This window comes from Bufo bufo, chromosome 1 (genome assembly GCF_905171765.1).
Source record: "Bufo bufo chromosome 1, aBufBuf1.1, whole genome shotgun sequence".
NCBI lineage: Eukaryota > Metazoa > Chordata > Amphibia > Anura > Bufonidae > Bufo > Bufo bufo.
Window position 1 is genome coordinate 162450324 of NC_053389.1, and position 16705 is coordinate 162467028.

Genomic DNA, 16705 nt, shown 5'->3' on the forward strand with positions numbered 1-16705 from the left:
AGAGAGCATGGTGCTATATGAAATACAGGAAACCCTCACTCCGATCCCCACTGGGCCTTCTGCGGTCACGTATCATCCATCCATTCATCCATTGCTGGCTTCAGTCATGTGTGAATGAACCATATGTAACCACTGAGTCTAGTGACTGGCTGCAGTGGTTACATGATAGATGAACTTCACCTACATGATACACAGCATGCGAAGGCCGCAGGTCCAGGGAGAATCTGAGCAGTGAGGACTGGAGCGGCCACGTGGGAGTTGCAGGACATTTCACAGGTGTGGGTCTTTAATTTATTTCATACAGTCCCCTGCTCTCTGACACTTTTTAAAAAGTCTTGGAAACCACTTTCGGCCGGATGGGGGTCATCTTTGTTGCTGCAGCCAATGACTGGCAGCAGCAGTAATGTGTCATTGGCTGCAGTGGCACATGTGACCCCTGTCCATGCCAGATGTTTACAAGAGGGGACCGGAGAGGGTCAAATGCAGTAGTGGTCTGAAGGAGACAGAATGGATCAGGGAGGGGGAGCCATAATGTGTTAAAAACATGGCAAAGCCTCTTAAAGAGACTGCAGTAATGCATAAAAAGTAAACCTAAACTGAGTTCACATCAGTAAATTTTATCTTTATAATCACTCCAGTTACCCCGATGAACGCCCGCTAAGTGGCCGTACAACACATAGAGAAGATTCCAGAGAGCACGCACACAATGGAGAGGACTCCAGTCCTTGCATGCTCAGTTTGTGGCACATGGAGGAGGAACCGGAGTATAGGGATAAAAATCACTGATGTAAAGTCAGATTCAGGTGTACTATTCATGCATTACTATAGGTAATAGGGCTGATCTGAAGTGAAAGAGTCCTATTAAAGGAATTTCACAGATATGATAGGTTTCTGAAGAACATGTAAAGACGATCAATGGAGCTGGCCCAGCAGGAGAAGAAGGAGAGTACCTTTATTTCTTTTTTTGCCATGTGGCCTCAGGTTTACACTCTCAAAGAATGTCTAGTCTGTCTGATAAAACTGAAAAAAGGGGTTGAATGATTGTCTTTTTCTGCCTTCTGGTGCTTCTGTAGACTGAGTAGAATTGACTGAACCAAAAACTATGAAGTCAGAAATGAAAGACATGAAATGTGTAACCTGTGTTTTCACGGAGATGGCAATTCTATCCTAAAAACTTAGATGACTGGGCTGAGCCATAAATCCCCAAACCATAATATTATCCTTCAGATGCCCTAATAATGCTTAACTAGAGGCACAACTGAATCCGATGAACCGGTTACCACAGGACACAGTGGAGGGGCCCATTTATTGGTTTGTAATTTAACTATTTTTGTGAGGTATTGAGTTTGATAGGATATAAAATGCACCAAAATGTTACAGGTTCTAAGGTTAAGCTCTCAATCCAAGAATTTAAGGTAAAAGATCCTCTGTTCCTATCCTGGCAAAGCAATTATGCAAGGTTTCTGTATGTAGGGTTTTTAAGTCGAGAGAAAAAAAGTTGCCCCCATGTATTTAATCTCCACCCATTTTTTCATTTCTATAACTTTTCCATGACTGACAGCTCATCACTTCCACCCTCAATATGTTCCCAACAAACATCTACAATCATGTAACATGCTCCCAAATTTAGCGTCTCTCACAGCTTCAAATCCCACTGCTGCCAATTAAATTAATAACCGGGAAATGCAACTTTTCTGCCTCCCCGAACCTCAAGTAACATATTGTCTGTTACATAACTGACAAGAAGTGAGAAACCGGCAAGGCTTACAGAACTGAAGGAATGAGCCAGAATACAGCACTAGATTACTGATGAGGGACCTCGCACTGTCTGATGGGAGGCAGAATATGAACAATACAGTGGTTATATAGATGTGACTACTCCTGAGCTATATGTGTACATCACAAATGAGGGAATGAGGGGATAGTTATGTACAATATATTTTTATTTTGAAAAAATAATCTTATTGGTGTTATTCTTTGAAAAGAACATGAGAATTTGAGAAAATGTACAAGGAACAGAATCAAATAATAGATCGGTATGGAGGGGAAAAAAAGGGATATTGATATGAGAAAAATAGATGATAGATAAATAGATAGATAGATAGTATTATTAAGAACTTTGCCTCCAAAAATTAGAAGATCACAGTAAATATAAGTCCTTGGGTTGCCCTCTGTGAGAGATGTACAGGTGGCCAAGTAAATTGTCACCAAGCTTTTCATAGACAAACAGAGCCACAAAACGGAAGAAGACTCAAGGATTTATATTGTACAAGGTCCTATCAGTAGTTACTTGTGAATTGTTATCTAAAAATGTGTTTATAACTGTAAGTCACTGAAGGTCTTCTGGAGAAGTGACAGGGTGATAAGAATATTCTATGATGTTACCTCTTCTCTTGTATCTTCCCCATCTTCTTGCTTTTCTCCAGGGATCTTGATTGTAGCATCTGCAGATTTACCCCCTTCATCCTCTAGTTGCCCCTCAGTCTCAATGTCCTGATTGTTTACTGACTCTTGTTGTTCCTCAGTATTATTTTCATGGCTTTGGGTGTCCTTTGTCACACTGGTATCTGGTCCCTCAGCAGAGGAAGGGCCTTCTGCAGCTTCAAGTCCCTGAGATTCCATTACATTCTTTACTTCTTCATGAACTTGCACATCATGATCTTCATTATCATCTTCTGTGGCCATCTTATCCAGGTTTTCTTGCATGTCTTCTCTAAGGCTGTCAGTCTGCATCATGCCCTGACCTTCTACATCTTCTTTATTATCTGAGTTATCTTCTCTGAATTCATTTTCATCGTGAATCTGCTGAATATCATGATCTCCCAAGTCTTCTTTTATGGCCAGGTTGTCTTCCTCACCCTGAAACTGGAGTCCATCGTGATCTTCAGCCTCATCTTTTATGAACAGGTTTTCTGAATTGTCTTCATTCTGTTCTTCATCCTGAAGACTTTGTGTTTGTTTGGCCTGACTCTCCAGGTCTTCATCCACTGTGGTATCTCCACCAAATATATCCTCTGTTGTTGCAGCATCATTCAGTAATGGTCTTGTTTCTTTGAGGTTGTCATGAGATTGCACTGGAGTGGAGTTTTTTTGTGGGATCTCTATTAGATCTTCCACATGACCTGCACCTGTTTCTTCCAAACTCTGATCTTTTTCTTGATGTGGGGCAGTTTCTTCTGAGGTCACATCTGAAGCTGGATACTCTTGGAGAGACAACTCGTTGCTGAAATAAATAAAATAATAATTGTTATAATTATGATGTGGACATTGTTTGAATGATCACTAGATACCTTATGCATTATGCTTCAGTATGATTCAACATTCTGCAGGAGGACACGCAGTCACTATCGGGCCCAGGAGCACCACTGGCAGGAGGAAAGGGGTTAGGTCAAGAATTTGGCATGGGAGGAAGGTTTCAGTTTTGGCCTCAGGCAGCATGAAGACTATGGGCCAGATTTATCATTAGCTCAGGTCAGAATAATGGAGTGAAAAAGTCCCAAAAAAGTCCCAAACGCTAAAACTGCGCACAAATTTGCGACTTTTTTCTGCTCTGCACTATGCTCGCCAGTTTTCTGAAAGTGGGCGTGTTTTCTTATGTAAATGAATCTCTAGACAGATTTACTATTGGGACTATTTAAAAAAGTCGCAAAAAAGTCGCAAAAAAGTCCCAATTTCACTCCAGTGAGGACCATGCTTATCTTATGAGACTTTTTAATAGAACATGCGACTTTTTCATAAAAACATGCGACTTTTTCGTAAAGATGTGCGACTTTTGTAAAGCTGCTTACTGACGGATAAACTGCTACCGTCAAACCACATTTATTACAGTCTTAAAGGGCCGATCATAAATCTGACTTGGCTAAAACTGACTTTAGCCATATGTGAAAGTGGAGTGAGCTGTCAGAGTCATGATAAATCTGGCCCTCTGTGCTTCCCTGCCCCTGGCCACAAAGCACTGAGGGAAGGGGGCCCTAAGCTGAACTCTTGCACCAGGGCCCATGAGTCTTTAGCTACGCCCCTGCCTAGAAGCTTAGCTCCTGTGATAAAATGCAACTTGACGCACTGCATTCTGGTAGATTTTGTATCTTTTCTTTGCCATCACACCTATACACTGCACAGTATCTATAGTCTATCTCCCATAATGCAACACAGCAGCTTGTTCGCACAGGTGGACGGACACATGGGCTCCTGCAACCGGAGAGCTAGCAGAAACGCAGCATAATACTGAATGCAGTCCTGCATGTGAATGGAGAAGACAGAATTACCCTTTATTCCAGTAGTATTGATATTGCCATAAATTCACATGGGCGAATGTAAACCATTCAATATACATAAATGGCAGCAGTTACATACACCATATACAGCATCTTCCCCCTCCAAATATTTTGGTTCATTCGGTAACGTCCACAGACAAGACATCAGGTGACAGTAATATGGTCTAATTTCCTGGGCGGTTGCTAGGCAGTATGGCTTGTTGCCAGGCAATAAACATCACCTCTTCCCTGTCTGACAATGGTACAGTCAGCAAAGAAAAAGGGGGAAATTTATCAGTACTGGTGCTGATTCCGCCTTTCATTTTTCAGCTCACCTTTGGAAAAATCAAAGGATCAATCTGATTGGTTGCTATGGGCAACTATGGCTTTCCTTTGCAATAGTTTTGATAAATCTCTCTCTTAGTGTGGTTCATAGGTAATGTTTCAATTGAGGAATGTAAAACAGCTCTCCACCATGCTTACCAAGGATTGTATAATCTGCTGCTAGGCAACATGATGGCGGTGGAGATCTAGCACACCTCTCCACAACTGTACAGTTAGTGAATGCACTCTCTGCTCCGTTGCTAAAATGCTAAATGTTGGACACCCCTTCCCTGGTGTCAGTGACACATTCTGCTAAGCCTAAGGTACTGTTTCTGCTGTTGCTAGGCAACATAAAGGCTGGGGTAATCTTAAAGCCTCTAGTCACGAGAAGGGAACATTGCACTAATAAAAGACTCTCCAAATGTTTCTAAGTCCACGGCAAGAATGCTGTCTCAAAAATTAGATTTATATATGCAGAAGTGTAAAGCTCTTTTGCCCAATGCAATATCTGTAAATGGTCCTATCTATAGTCCTGGTCTCCTCATATGGTGCAGAGATGCAAAAACATAAATCAGAGAAATGATGTTCATAAATGATCACTCGCATGAATCATAAGAAAGAAGTAGTGAATAGTGATCTGGATTAAATAAGACTTAACTTTTACTTTTGATACGCTATAAAATATATCCCTCAAAATATACTAGAGGTTGAATGTAAAATACAGTGTTCCACAGTCCCGCACTCAGGGGGGCTCCTTGGAAACACTTATTACAATACACTTATACAATCAGTGTCAGACACTGAAGGGTGACAAGAGCTGAAGGTGCACAAAGACGAGGTAGCAGTAATCAGTGTATACTGGCCCCCTATGTGCACAATTCAAGCAATAATGCGGAAGACAACATATAGCAGTGTATACATAATGCACAGCGGCATAAAGAAAAAACAAAAAAAACACACAATGATTAGGTGCAAGAAGATACCGTGCAACGGAAATGCACAGCTGCACCTATATCATGAAGAAACCCAGTGTCCTACCCTACAGGTGATGGGCTCTTCAGACACCTCCGTTCCCTTGTTTCTTGGTAAGGTGGTCCGGTTCGATGATAGGGAGTCTTCACAATATGGGTGGATCACAGGAAAATATTCCTATTTATCCCTAGACGACCCTCAGGGCCCTACAATAGCCCTGTTAGTCTAACCACGGGGTGTCCCACTAGTTGGGCCCCCGTCCGGAACCTAACCCTGGAATTGCGTTCCCTATTTTGCCCTGAAAAGATCCCAACATGCACGTTTCTGAGGCAGAAACAAACCTCTCATCAGGGGAATATGAAAAGTAGGCTAAAGTATGTTTCGCTTGCCGGAGACGATATTCACCACCAAGCATTGGCTGGGAGGAGTACTCACCAGCAGGTACAGGAACCACTGGGAAAAATGGCTCCCAAGTGGAACAGAATGCACAGGTAGGTGCAAAACAAAAAGGAAAAAGAGAAAGGGACAGATGAAAGACCCCCTCCCTTCATTGCGGTACACAATTGGGGCCGCAGGCATTGATGTTACCTCAAGGCCATTTTTCCCAGTGGTTCCTATACCTGCTGGTGAGTACTCCTCCCAGCAAATGCTTGGTGGTGAATATCGTCTCCGGCAAGCGAAACATACTTTAGCCCACTTTTCATATTCCCCTGATGAGAGGTTTGTTTCTGCCTCAGAAACGTGCATGTTGGGATCTTTTCAGGGCAAAATAGGGAACGCAATTCCAGGGTTAGGTTCCGGACGGGGGCCCAACTAGTGGGACACCCCGTGGTTAGACTAACAGGGCTATTGTAGGGCCCTGAGGGTCGTCTAGGGATAAATAGGAATATTTTCCTGTGATCCCCCCATATCGTGAAGACTCCCTACCATCGAAACGGACCACCCTACTAAAAAACAACGGAACGGAGGTGTCTGAAGAGCCCATCACCTGTAGGGTAGGACACTGGGTTTCTATGGTGCCGCCGTGCACCTTCATGATATAGTTGCAGCTGTGCATTTCCATTGCACGGTATCTTCTTGCACCTAATCATTGTGTGTTTTTTTTGTTTTTTCTTTATGCCGCTGTGCATTATGTATACACTGCTATGTGTTGTCCTCCGCATTATTGCTTGAATTGTGCACATAGGGGGCCAGTATACACTGATTACTGCTACCTCGTCTTTGTGCATATCAGCTCTTGTCACCCTTCAGTGTCTGACACTGATTGTATAAGTGTAGACACAGCTGTTTTTGTTTCCAAGGAGCCCCCCTGAGTGTGGGACTGTGGAAAACTGTATTTTACATTCAACCTCTAGTATATTTTGAGGGATATATTTTATAGCGTATCAAAAGTAAAAGTTAAGTCTTAATTAATCCAGATCACTATTCACTACTTCTTTCTGCAGAGATGCAAACTCTATAGTTGCACCCATGTATTAATATACATTCCCACACCTCCCTCAGATGACAGTGGTACATTCCAGTCTAGACTACCTTGTTGCACATTCACTGCAGCTCCCTCTAGTGTCTGGTGGTGACATTTCTATCTGCACCTAGGTACAATAATTGGAATTTAATGTCATTTCTTAGCTATTACTGGATGCAGAGGGTAACACGCAATCTTTCCCTTGGATTCTTATAGGTTGTAAGTGTAACAATATCTACTTACACTGTACATCTGGATGCAGAAACTAAATAGCACAGTAGAGAAAGTGCTAGAAGTCATTAAACACTGCTGCCGTATCACCAAGCTCTCTGCCCTCCAATCTTTGTGCTGCCCCCTGCAGGCCTTCCTGATCTGCCTGCAGAAATCCTAAAAATAAACCTTGGATTTTCCTGTTCTTTTATGAATAGCTGATCACTTCTTCTGTTATGGCTGCTGTTATCTCATTGTCACTAATCTACAATATGTTTTATTTGGCTACATTTCTTTTTTTTTTGCCCCAATTGATCTTCCAGAAAAACGAAAGTATGAACAGACTGCGGCTGACGTGCGTGCCCTTCAAAAACTGACCTGCAAATATACGCAATCCCAACAGCTTGAAGCTGATCCATCACGATGATCTATAAGGTTCATTCTGCAGAATTAAGTGTGGTTTCACACAAAGCAATTTTTATTTTTATTTTTTTAAATCTTTTCGGCAGTTTTATCCATCTTTTGAACAAAAAACTAAATAGTTCTACATTTCCCATTCCTTTCAAATCCACTTCTGACTTAATAATCTGCATAAAACGGCCACAAAGACTGAGGCATTTTTCCCCAAAAATTTTGTCTGGCTTTTTTTCTTTAACAGTAAAAAAAAATGCCAGATAAAGTCCTTGCATTTTTTGACCCTCTGTTTTTTTTTTTTGTTGTTGTTTTTTTTTTTTTGCCACTTTTATATGTTGTGCTTTTCGGACATTTTTTTGCCCACTAGCTTGATTTGATGTGAAAGAGCCTGAAAAAAAACAAAAAAATACAAAGAGCTACAACATGCTGCTATTTTTTTTTAAAAGGCTAGAAAGACAAAAAAAATTGCACCTAATGAACAAAAATGGCAGTAGCAAACAAGTGTTCTGCATCTCCTATTTCTCTTAGACTTTCAGCTAATATCTAGAGTTGCCATTTTTACAGCAAAAAACGACACTAAAACGCAAAAGTGCAGAAAAACGCCAGTGAAAACCTACGTGTGAACCCACCCTAATGTAATGGCAGCCTGAGATCAAATCTGTAAATATGTGAAACAGGCACATGGCATTGCTGATACAAGTGGTAAGTAGTATTAGAACTGTTCTTCTGAGTTTTACTGCATAGTCCTCCAGCCCCAGTAATTTTATGGTATAGACGTATCTGCCTTTAGAGTAGTTTGCAAACCACAATGGAAGCTGCTCATCTGGTGCCATCTGCTGGTCATATGTGGAATGGCAAATTTTTAAATAGCAGAACACATTAACATTTTCTTTGTGGCATCACTTCCAGCCTAGATCTTTCCCACCTTGGATGGAGCTTAGTTGTCACATGACTGTGTGAACTCGCCAGTTGACGCTACTTGTGTAAGTAAGCCTGCCATCTATTTGCTGGTGTGGGAATATAGGTGCTGTGAAGATAACAACCGCAATCTGCTACAATGTAGAAACCATACTGTAACAGCCGCAAAGCATTGATCATTTGCAAGGAAGGCATGCAGGAGGAATATACAGGAGACAGAAGCTTTCATTTGTGACTGGAGATTTCTGAAGACAGCATGAAATGTGAAAGAAAGGCGGCACAAGCAGAATCACAGAAAGAGTTTTATTAGAACGCAGCGGTGTCTAAAGGCAGTAATATAGTATAGTAGTATAGTAAAGTAACAGTGTGATTGCTCTTGGTCCTGCTCTTCACAGTCCTTACGTCATCCTTCACACTACACTCACTTTTCTCCAGACTCTTCCTTCATTTGCCGGACTCTTCCTCTGACTTGATAACCTCGGAACGCAGCTTGTATCATGGTGGCGGACTGTTCCTGGAGCAGATTGTCCGTGTCGTTTGCCTCCTGCTGCTGCATAAATAACCACCAGACAAGTCATTAATGAATGAGTGCAGAATTTCACAAATACCCATGAGCAGCTGCAGACAAGTATAAAGACATCAGTGCATATGCCAAACTGCGGCTGCATGTGACAGGGTCTCTATTCCAGGTCTTCTGACCTCTCATAGAGAGGGTCACCTGAACTTTTTAGGAACGTGCCACATTAGATCTGGGGGGCATAGTCCCTTTAACCCTATTGATCTAGAGCAGAGATCGGCAACCTTCAGCACTCCAGCTGCTGTGAAACTACAACTCCCAGCATGCAAACTTGCTCAGCTGTTCTTATAAGGCCTCCTGCACACGAACGTATTTTTTTGCGGTCCGCAAAAACGGGTCCCGTTTTTCCGTGATCCGTGACCGTTTTTTCGTCCGTGGGTCTTCCTTGATTTTTGGAGGATCCACGGACATGAAAAAAAAGTCGTTTTGGTGTCCGCCTGGCCGTGCGGAGCCAAATGGATCCGTCCTGAATTACAATGCAAGTCAATGGGGACGGATCCGTTTGACGTTGACACAATATGGTGCCATTTCAAACGGATCCGTCCCCATTGACTTTCAATGTAAAGTCAGGAGTTAATATACCATAGGATGGGAGTTTTCTCCAATCCGATGGTATATTTTAACTTGAAGCGTCCCCATCACCATGGGAACGCCTCTATGTTAGAATATACTGTCGGATATGAGTTAGATCGTGAAACCTTATTTCCGACAGTATATTCTAACACAGAGGCGTTCCCATGGTGATGGGGACGCTTCTAGTTAGAATATACTACAAACTGTGTACATGACTGCCCCCTGCTGCCTAGCAGCATCCGATCTCTTACAGGGGGCCGTGATCAGCACAATTAACCCCTCAAGTGCCGCACCTGAAGGGGTTAATTGTACTATCATATCCCCCTGTAAGAGATCAGGGCTGCCAGGCAGCAGGGGGCAGACCCCCCCCTCCCCAGTTTGAATATCATTGGTGGCCAGTGTGGCCCCCCCCCCCTTCCTCCCTCTATTGTAATAAATCGTTGGTGGCACAGTGTGCGCCCCCCCCTTCCTCCCTCTATTGTAATAATTCGTTGGTGGCACAGTGTGCGCCCCCCCCCCTTCCTCCCTCTATTGTAATAAATCGTTGGTGGCACAGTGTGCGCCCCCCCCCCCTTCCTCCCTCTATTGTAATAAATCGTTGGTGGCACAGTGTGCGCCCCCCATCGGCCCCCCCTCCCTCTATAGCATTAACAACATTGGTGGCCAGTGTGCGGCCTCCCATTCCCCCCCCCCCCCCCCCCCGATCATTGGTGGCAGCGGGTTACTAGCAATAGTACAATAGTAAAAGATTCATACTTACCTGGGAGCTGCGATGTTCGTGTCCGGCCGGGAGCTCCTCCTACTGGTAAGTGACAGTTCATTTAGCAATGCGCCGCACAGACCCGAGGCTGTCACTTACCAGTAGGTGGAGCTCCCGGCCAGACACGAACATCGCAGCAGCAGGTAAGTATGAATCTTCTACTATTGTACTATTGCTAAGTAACCATGGCAACCAGGACTGTAGTAGCGTCCTGGTTGCCATGGTTACCGATCGGAGCCCCAGCGATTAAACTGGGACTCCGATCGGAACTCCGCTGCCACCAATGATGGGGGGGGGGGGGGGAAGATGGGAGGCCGCACACTGGCCACCAATGTTGTTAATGCTATAGAGGGAGGGGGGGCCGATGGGGGGCGCACACTGTGCCACCAACGATTTATTACAATAGAGGGAGGGAGGGGGGGGGGGCGCACACTGTGCCACCAACAAATTATTACAATAGAGGGGGGGGAGGCCGCACTGGCCATCAATGATATTCAAACTGGGGAGGGGGGGGTCTGCCCCCTGCTGCCTGGCAGCCCTGATCTCTTACAGGGGGATATGATAGTACAATTAACCCTTTCAGGTGCCGCACCTGAAGGGGTTAATTGTGCTGATCACGGCCCCCTGTAAGAGATCGGGTGCTGCCAGGCAGCAGGGGGCAGTCTTGTACACAGTTTGTAGTGTATTCTAACTAGAAGCGTCCCCATCACCATGGGAACGCTTCTGTGTTAGAATATACTGTCGGTTCTGAGTTTTCACGAAGTGAAAACTCAGCTTTGAAAAAGCTTTATGCAGACGGATCTTCGGATCCGTCTGTATAAAAACTAACCTACGGCCACGGATCACGGACACGGATGCCAATCTTGTGTGCATCCGTGTTCTTTCACGGACCCATTGACTTGAATGGGTCCGTGAACCGTTGGGCGTGAAAAAAATAGGACAGGTCATATTTTTTTCACGGCCAGGAAACACGGATCACGGATGCGGCTGCAAAACGGTGCATTTTCCGTTTTTTCCACGGACCCATTGAAACGGCCACGGGTGCACACAACGGTCGTGTGCAGGAGGCCTAACTCTGATAAAAGTGAATGGAGCATCATTCTGGGAGTTGTCGTTTCAGAACACCTGGAGTGCCGCAGATTGCTGATCCCTGATCTAGAGACATGATAAGTTATAGGTTGATACCATCCAAGATCCTCCCATCAAACCCCACATGCAGGATCATTATATGTAGGAGACTGGTTCTCTTTAAGATCAGCCCCTGGATCAGCGAATTAATAGCATACGCTGTGCAATGTGAGATTTTCTCGTTACTGTGTCACGGTACAAGTCCTGAAAGGTCACTAATTAAATGCTGAGGACAATTAATATAATTACAAGCTGTGAGCTAGGATATGTCCCTTTTGTTGTGTCCTAGTTTAAGAGGGAAACAGAATAGACATTTTATCCAGATGAGACTGATCTGCATTCCCGCTTAAAGAATAAAAGTGAATACTAAGGTGGGAGGGGGTCAGGATATTTTTTGGGGGAGCTGCAGCATGGGAGAAGTTAGGGTGTGGCCAAATATTCCGTCCTTTTTCATACTGGCATTTTGGAGGGTACTGGGCTACATTTGCCCCTTAGTGTTAGTAAAGCTCTATCTATGATGTGAAGGTGTTCTATACTCATCTATAGATAGCTGATCGGTGTCAATCAAACAAATGCCATAAACCGGAAAATGTCATTTCGCCAAAAATACGGTATATATACGATTTTGGTAGGGAAGGGTTGAGCAGTTACCAGATACCTCTGGTGACACTAATCTTCAGGGAAAAGAATATTATTGAACTGACTGAACCAATCAGCAGAATCTCACATTTGTGGGCAGCAAAGCCATGGATTCTAGATGAAACTAAGACATATTTTATATGTCACTGTCCCTTTAAGTAGCACCATTTTAGGACAAAACCCATTTTCGTATCTTGATATAATTGGTGCATATGAAAAATCATATCTCAAGATGTCTAATTCAGCCAATGCCATGCATATTTCATGAGGAGCTAGAAAGTGCATTTCATTAAACTGCAATGACATTAGAGAAGGATCGCTGAGTGCTAGACGTGTAAAATCCATTATGGAGAATAGGTTTGTTCCCAATCTGGCGCTGTGAATACAGTTACAGAGGGAGGCTCTGGTGACTATCTGTATGAATCAAAGAGTCCTGAGACTGCAACATGTCCTATGGCTCTAGGAGAAAAGTTTTTCAAATTTTTCATATTACTTTTTGTTTCCTATTACTAGTTTTCATTTATACTTTAAAGCTTAAAAATGTACTTGTACAATTCCCTGTATAGCACACTTCCGTCTTTTGCTTTCTCTTTCTAAGTTTCTATAGCACTTACATCTGTTTGAGAAGTTTGAATCTGCTCATACTGCATAGAAAACATCAAAGAGATGTCCACAGGCACCAATCTTCATTTGTTAGGTAATCCGTGATATAACTGCCACCTATGGACATTAGCTCCACATATCTCTGGTCTTCATACCTCGTGTTCCACTTCTGCTAAATGGGAGGATGATGGATGGTGTGACTCCAGAGTGTCCTCAGAGTTGTCCAGGACTGGGACACTTTCTCTTCTATCACTTACATCCTCAATGTGGGCAGGGAGGGTGCTGTCCTCAACAACCTAAAAATCAACACAAACCATCATTACTGTCAAAGCCAAAATACAGATGAATTGGAATCTTTCAGCATGTACTAGAAGCAAAAACAATATCATCTACTGCAGGGTGACCCCCCAGAATATTGAGCTGTACTAAAGGCTGACATTCCACAACAGTGACCTGTAGTAGAGGAAGACACTCCAAAACATTGACCTGCAGTAGAGGATGACACTCCAAAACATTGACCCGTACTAGAAGATGACACTCCAGAATATTGACCTGTACTAGAGGCTGACACTCTGAAACACTGACCTGTGTTAGAGGCTAACTCTCTGAAAAACCGACCTGTTCTAGAGGCTGATGTTCTGGAACACTGACCTGTACCAGAGGATTACAATGCAGAATATTGACCTGTACTAGATGCTGACACTCAGTAGCACTGACCTGTACTAGATGCTGATACTCCGGAACTTTGACCTGTACTAGTGGCTATTATTCTGGAACTTTGACCTGTATTACAGACTTGTACTCCAGAATATTGAACTGTACTAGAGGGTGACACTCAGGATCACTGACCTGTCCTACAGTCTTAGGCCTCATGCACACGACTGTTGTTTTGGTCCGCATCCGAGCCGCCGTTTTTGCGGCTCGGATGCGGACTCATTCACTTCAAAAGTGCCGCAAAAGATGCGGACAGCACTCCGTGTGCTGTCCGCATCCGTTGCACCATTCCGTGGCCCCGCAAAAAAAATATAGCATTTCCTATTCTTGTCCGTTTTGCAGACAAGAATAGGCATGTCTACAATGGGCTGCCCGTTTGGTTCCGCAAATTGCAGAAGGCACACGGGCGGCTTCCGTTTTTTGCGGATCCGCGGTTTGCGGCCCGCAAAAAACAGCACGGTCGTGTGCATGTAGCCTTACACTGCAGAATACTAACCTGCATCACGGGTTGACACTGAGGATCACTAACCTGTACTACAGGATGACACTCCAGAACACTGACCTGTACTACACTACAACACTCCAGAACACTGACTTGCACTAGAGGATGACACTCTAGAATAATGGCCTGTACTAGAGGATGACACTCTAGAAAATTCACTTGACTAAAGGTTGACTCCCCAGAAGACTGGCCAATTTATTGGTCTCCTGCTATTTCTCTACCTTATGTTCATCCTCCTTTTTTTCTTTTGCAGATGAGGTGAGATCTTGAGACAGCTGAATATCCAGTGCGCTGGAGAAGATGTCTTCTGTGCGTGCAGTGAACGTCTTATCCTCTGGGTTCTACAATCACAACAAAATGTCACTATGAAACTCCAGAACATTGACATGTACTACAGTACAACACTCCAGAACACTGACCTGTACTAGAGGATGACACTCTAGAACACCGCCTAACTAGAGGTTCATACCCCAGAACACTGACCAATTTAAGACCTGTACTAGAGGATGACACTCTAGAACACTGCCTAACTAGAGGTTCATACCCCAGAACACTGACCAATTTATAGTCCTCCTGCTACTACTCTACCTGATATTCATCCTTCTCTTTTTCTTGGACAGATGAGGTGAGATCTTGAGACAGTTGAACATCTGCTGCGCTCGAGAAGATATCTTGTGTGTGCGCAGTGAAAATCTTATCCTCTGGGTTCTACAATTACAACAAGGCATCATTACTGCAATAAACCAGTATTTTCCGAACAAGACACTTCCAACAGAAAGTGACACAGACACAACAGGATGTTGAACTCTTTGGGGCTTTAAGTGTGATGGAAAATTTCCCTGTGTTGCGAGTTAATCTCATTGGGATGGTGATGAGACACTGGGGATGTACGCAGATGATACAAACACCATTTTCTCCTTGTATATGTCATCAATACATACAGTATTCTGGGGGAGAGTGAAGAAGCCCTATACCGACAAAACCTTATGGGGGGAATTTATCATGAAGGGAAAATTTGAAGTCAGTTTTGCTTGAGTCTGCGTTGGAGGACTTTATGCCACATTTATCAAATGTCTCATGTTACTTGATACATTTTTTATTTTATTTTTTAAGTCTCAATGATAAATCTAGAGTGAAACTCATTAACATGGCTAACCAGACCCGCTTTCCCACCCACAATACAAAACTGGAGTGAGTGGTGTAAAAATTCAAAAAGTCACAAAATTTTGCGCAATCACTTAAATTTTGCACACTTGAGTGCAAAAAGTAGAAAAAGCCCTATTTATGTGACTTTTTGACGCCAGAATTGTGGAGTGAAGGTGTAATAAATCAGGGCCTGTGTATCCATCTAAATAAAAATGGCACAACTGTGTTGGAAAACATGCTAATCACAATGCGCACTATATACAGGTGAAACTCCCAAAAATTTGAATATTGTGCAAAAGTCCATTTATTTCAGTAATGCAAATTAAAAGGAAATGCATTAATGCAGCTTGAAATTAGAATTTTGTGAAAAGGTTCAATATTCTAGGCTCAAAGTGTCACACTCTAGTCAGCTAAATAAGGCTACTTTCACACTTGCGGCAGTGTGATCCGGCAAGCAGTTCCGTCGTCAGAACTGCCTGCCGGATCCGCCGATCTAGATGTGACGGAAAGCATTTGTGAGACGCATCTGGATGCGGATCCATCTCACAAATGCATTGCAAGAACGGATCCGTCTCTTCGCATGTTATGCGGACAGACGGATCCGTCTTGTATCTTTTTTCACATTTTTACCGGTCTGCGCATGCGCAGACCAGAAGGACGGATCCTGCATTCCGGTATTTTGAATGCCGGATCCGGCACTAATACATTCCTATGGGGAAAAATGCCGCAGGCAAGTCTTCAGTTTTTTTCGCCGGAGATAAAACCGTAGCGTGCTACGGTTTTCTCTTTTGCCTGATCAGTCAAAATAACTGAACTGAAGGCATCCTGAACGGATTACTCTCCATTCAGAATGCATGGGGATATACCTGATCAGTTCTTTTCCGATATAGAGCCCCTGTGACGGAACTCTATGCCGGAAAAGAAAAACGCTAGTGTGAAAGTACCCTAATTTATCCATACCCCCTGAGCAAAGGGTGCCTCAAAATTGTGACTTTGGGGTTTCATAAGCTGTAAGCCATAATCATCCAAATTATAACAAATAAAGGCTTGAAATATCTCGCTTTGCATGTAATGAGTCTCATATGTTAGTTTCACCTTTTAAGTTGCATTACTGAATTAAATTAACTTTGCACGATATTCTAATTTTTCTAGTTTCACCTGATATATATATATATATATATACACTGCTCAAAAAAATAAAGGGAACACTTAAACAACACAATGTAACTCCAAGTCAATCACACTTCTGTGAAATCAAACTGTCCACTTAGGAAGCAACACTGAGTGACAATCAATTTCACATGCTGTTGTGCAAATGGGATAGACAACAGGTGGAAATTATAGGCAATTAGCAAGACACCCCCAATAAAGGAGTGGTTCTGCAGGTGGTGACCACAGACCACTTCTCAGTTCCTATGCTTCCTGGCTGATGTTTTGGTCACTTTTGAATGCTGGCGGTGCTTTCACTCTAGTGGTAGCATGAGACGGAGTCTACAACCCACACAAG

At 43.3% G+C, this 16705-nt stretch overlaps 1 protein-coding gene across 1 annotated transcript in view; it reads right to left on the reverse strand.

Annotated features, from left to right (window-relative positions):
* Positions 1-16705, reverse strand: part of SPA17 (sperm autoantigenic protein 17) — a 75679-nt gene that overhangs the window by 26290 nt on the left and 32684 nt on the right. The window contains exons 4-8 of the mRNA XM_040431216.1: positions 14641-14760; positions 14274-14393; positions 12992-13132; positions 8982-9106; positions 2386-3223 (exon numbers count right to left, since the gene is read on the reverse strand). Of these exons, the coding sequence (XP_040287150.1) occupies positions 2386-3223; positions 8982-9106; positions 12992-13132; positions 14274-14393; positions 14641-14760 (1344 nt within the window). The remainder of the gene's footprint in view (positions 1-2385; positions 3224-8981; positions 9107-12991; positions 13133-14273; positions 14394-14640; positions 14761-16705) is intronic.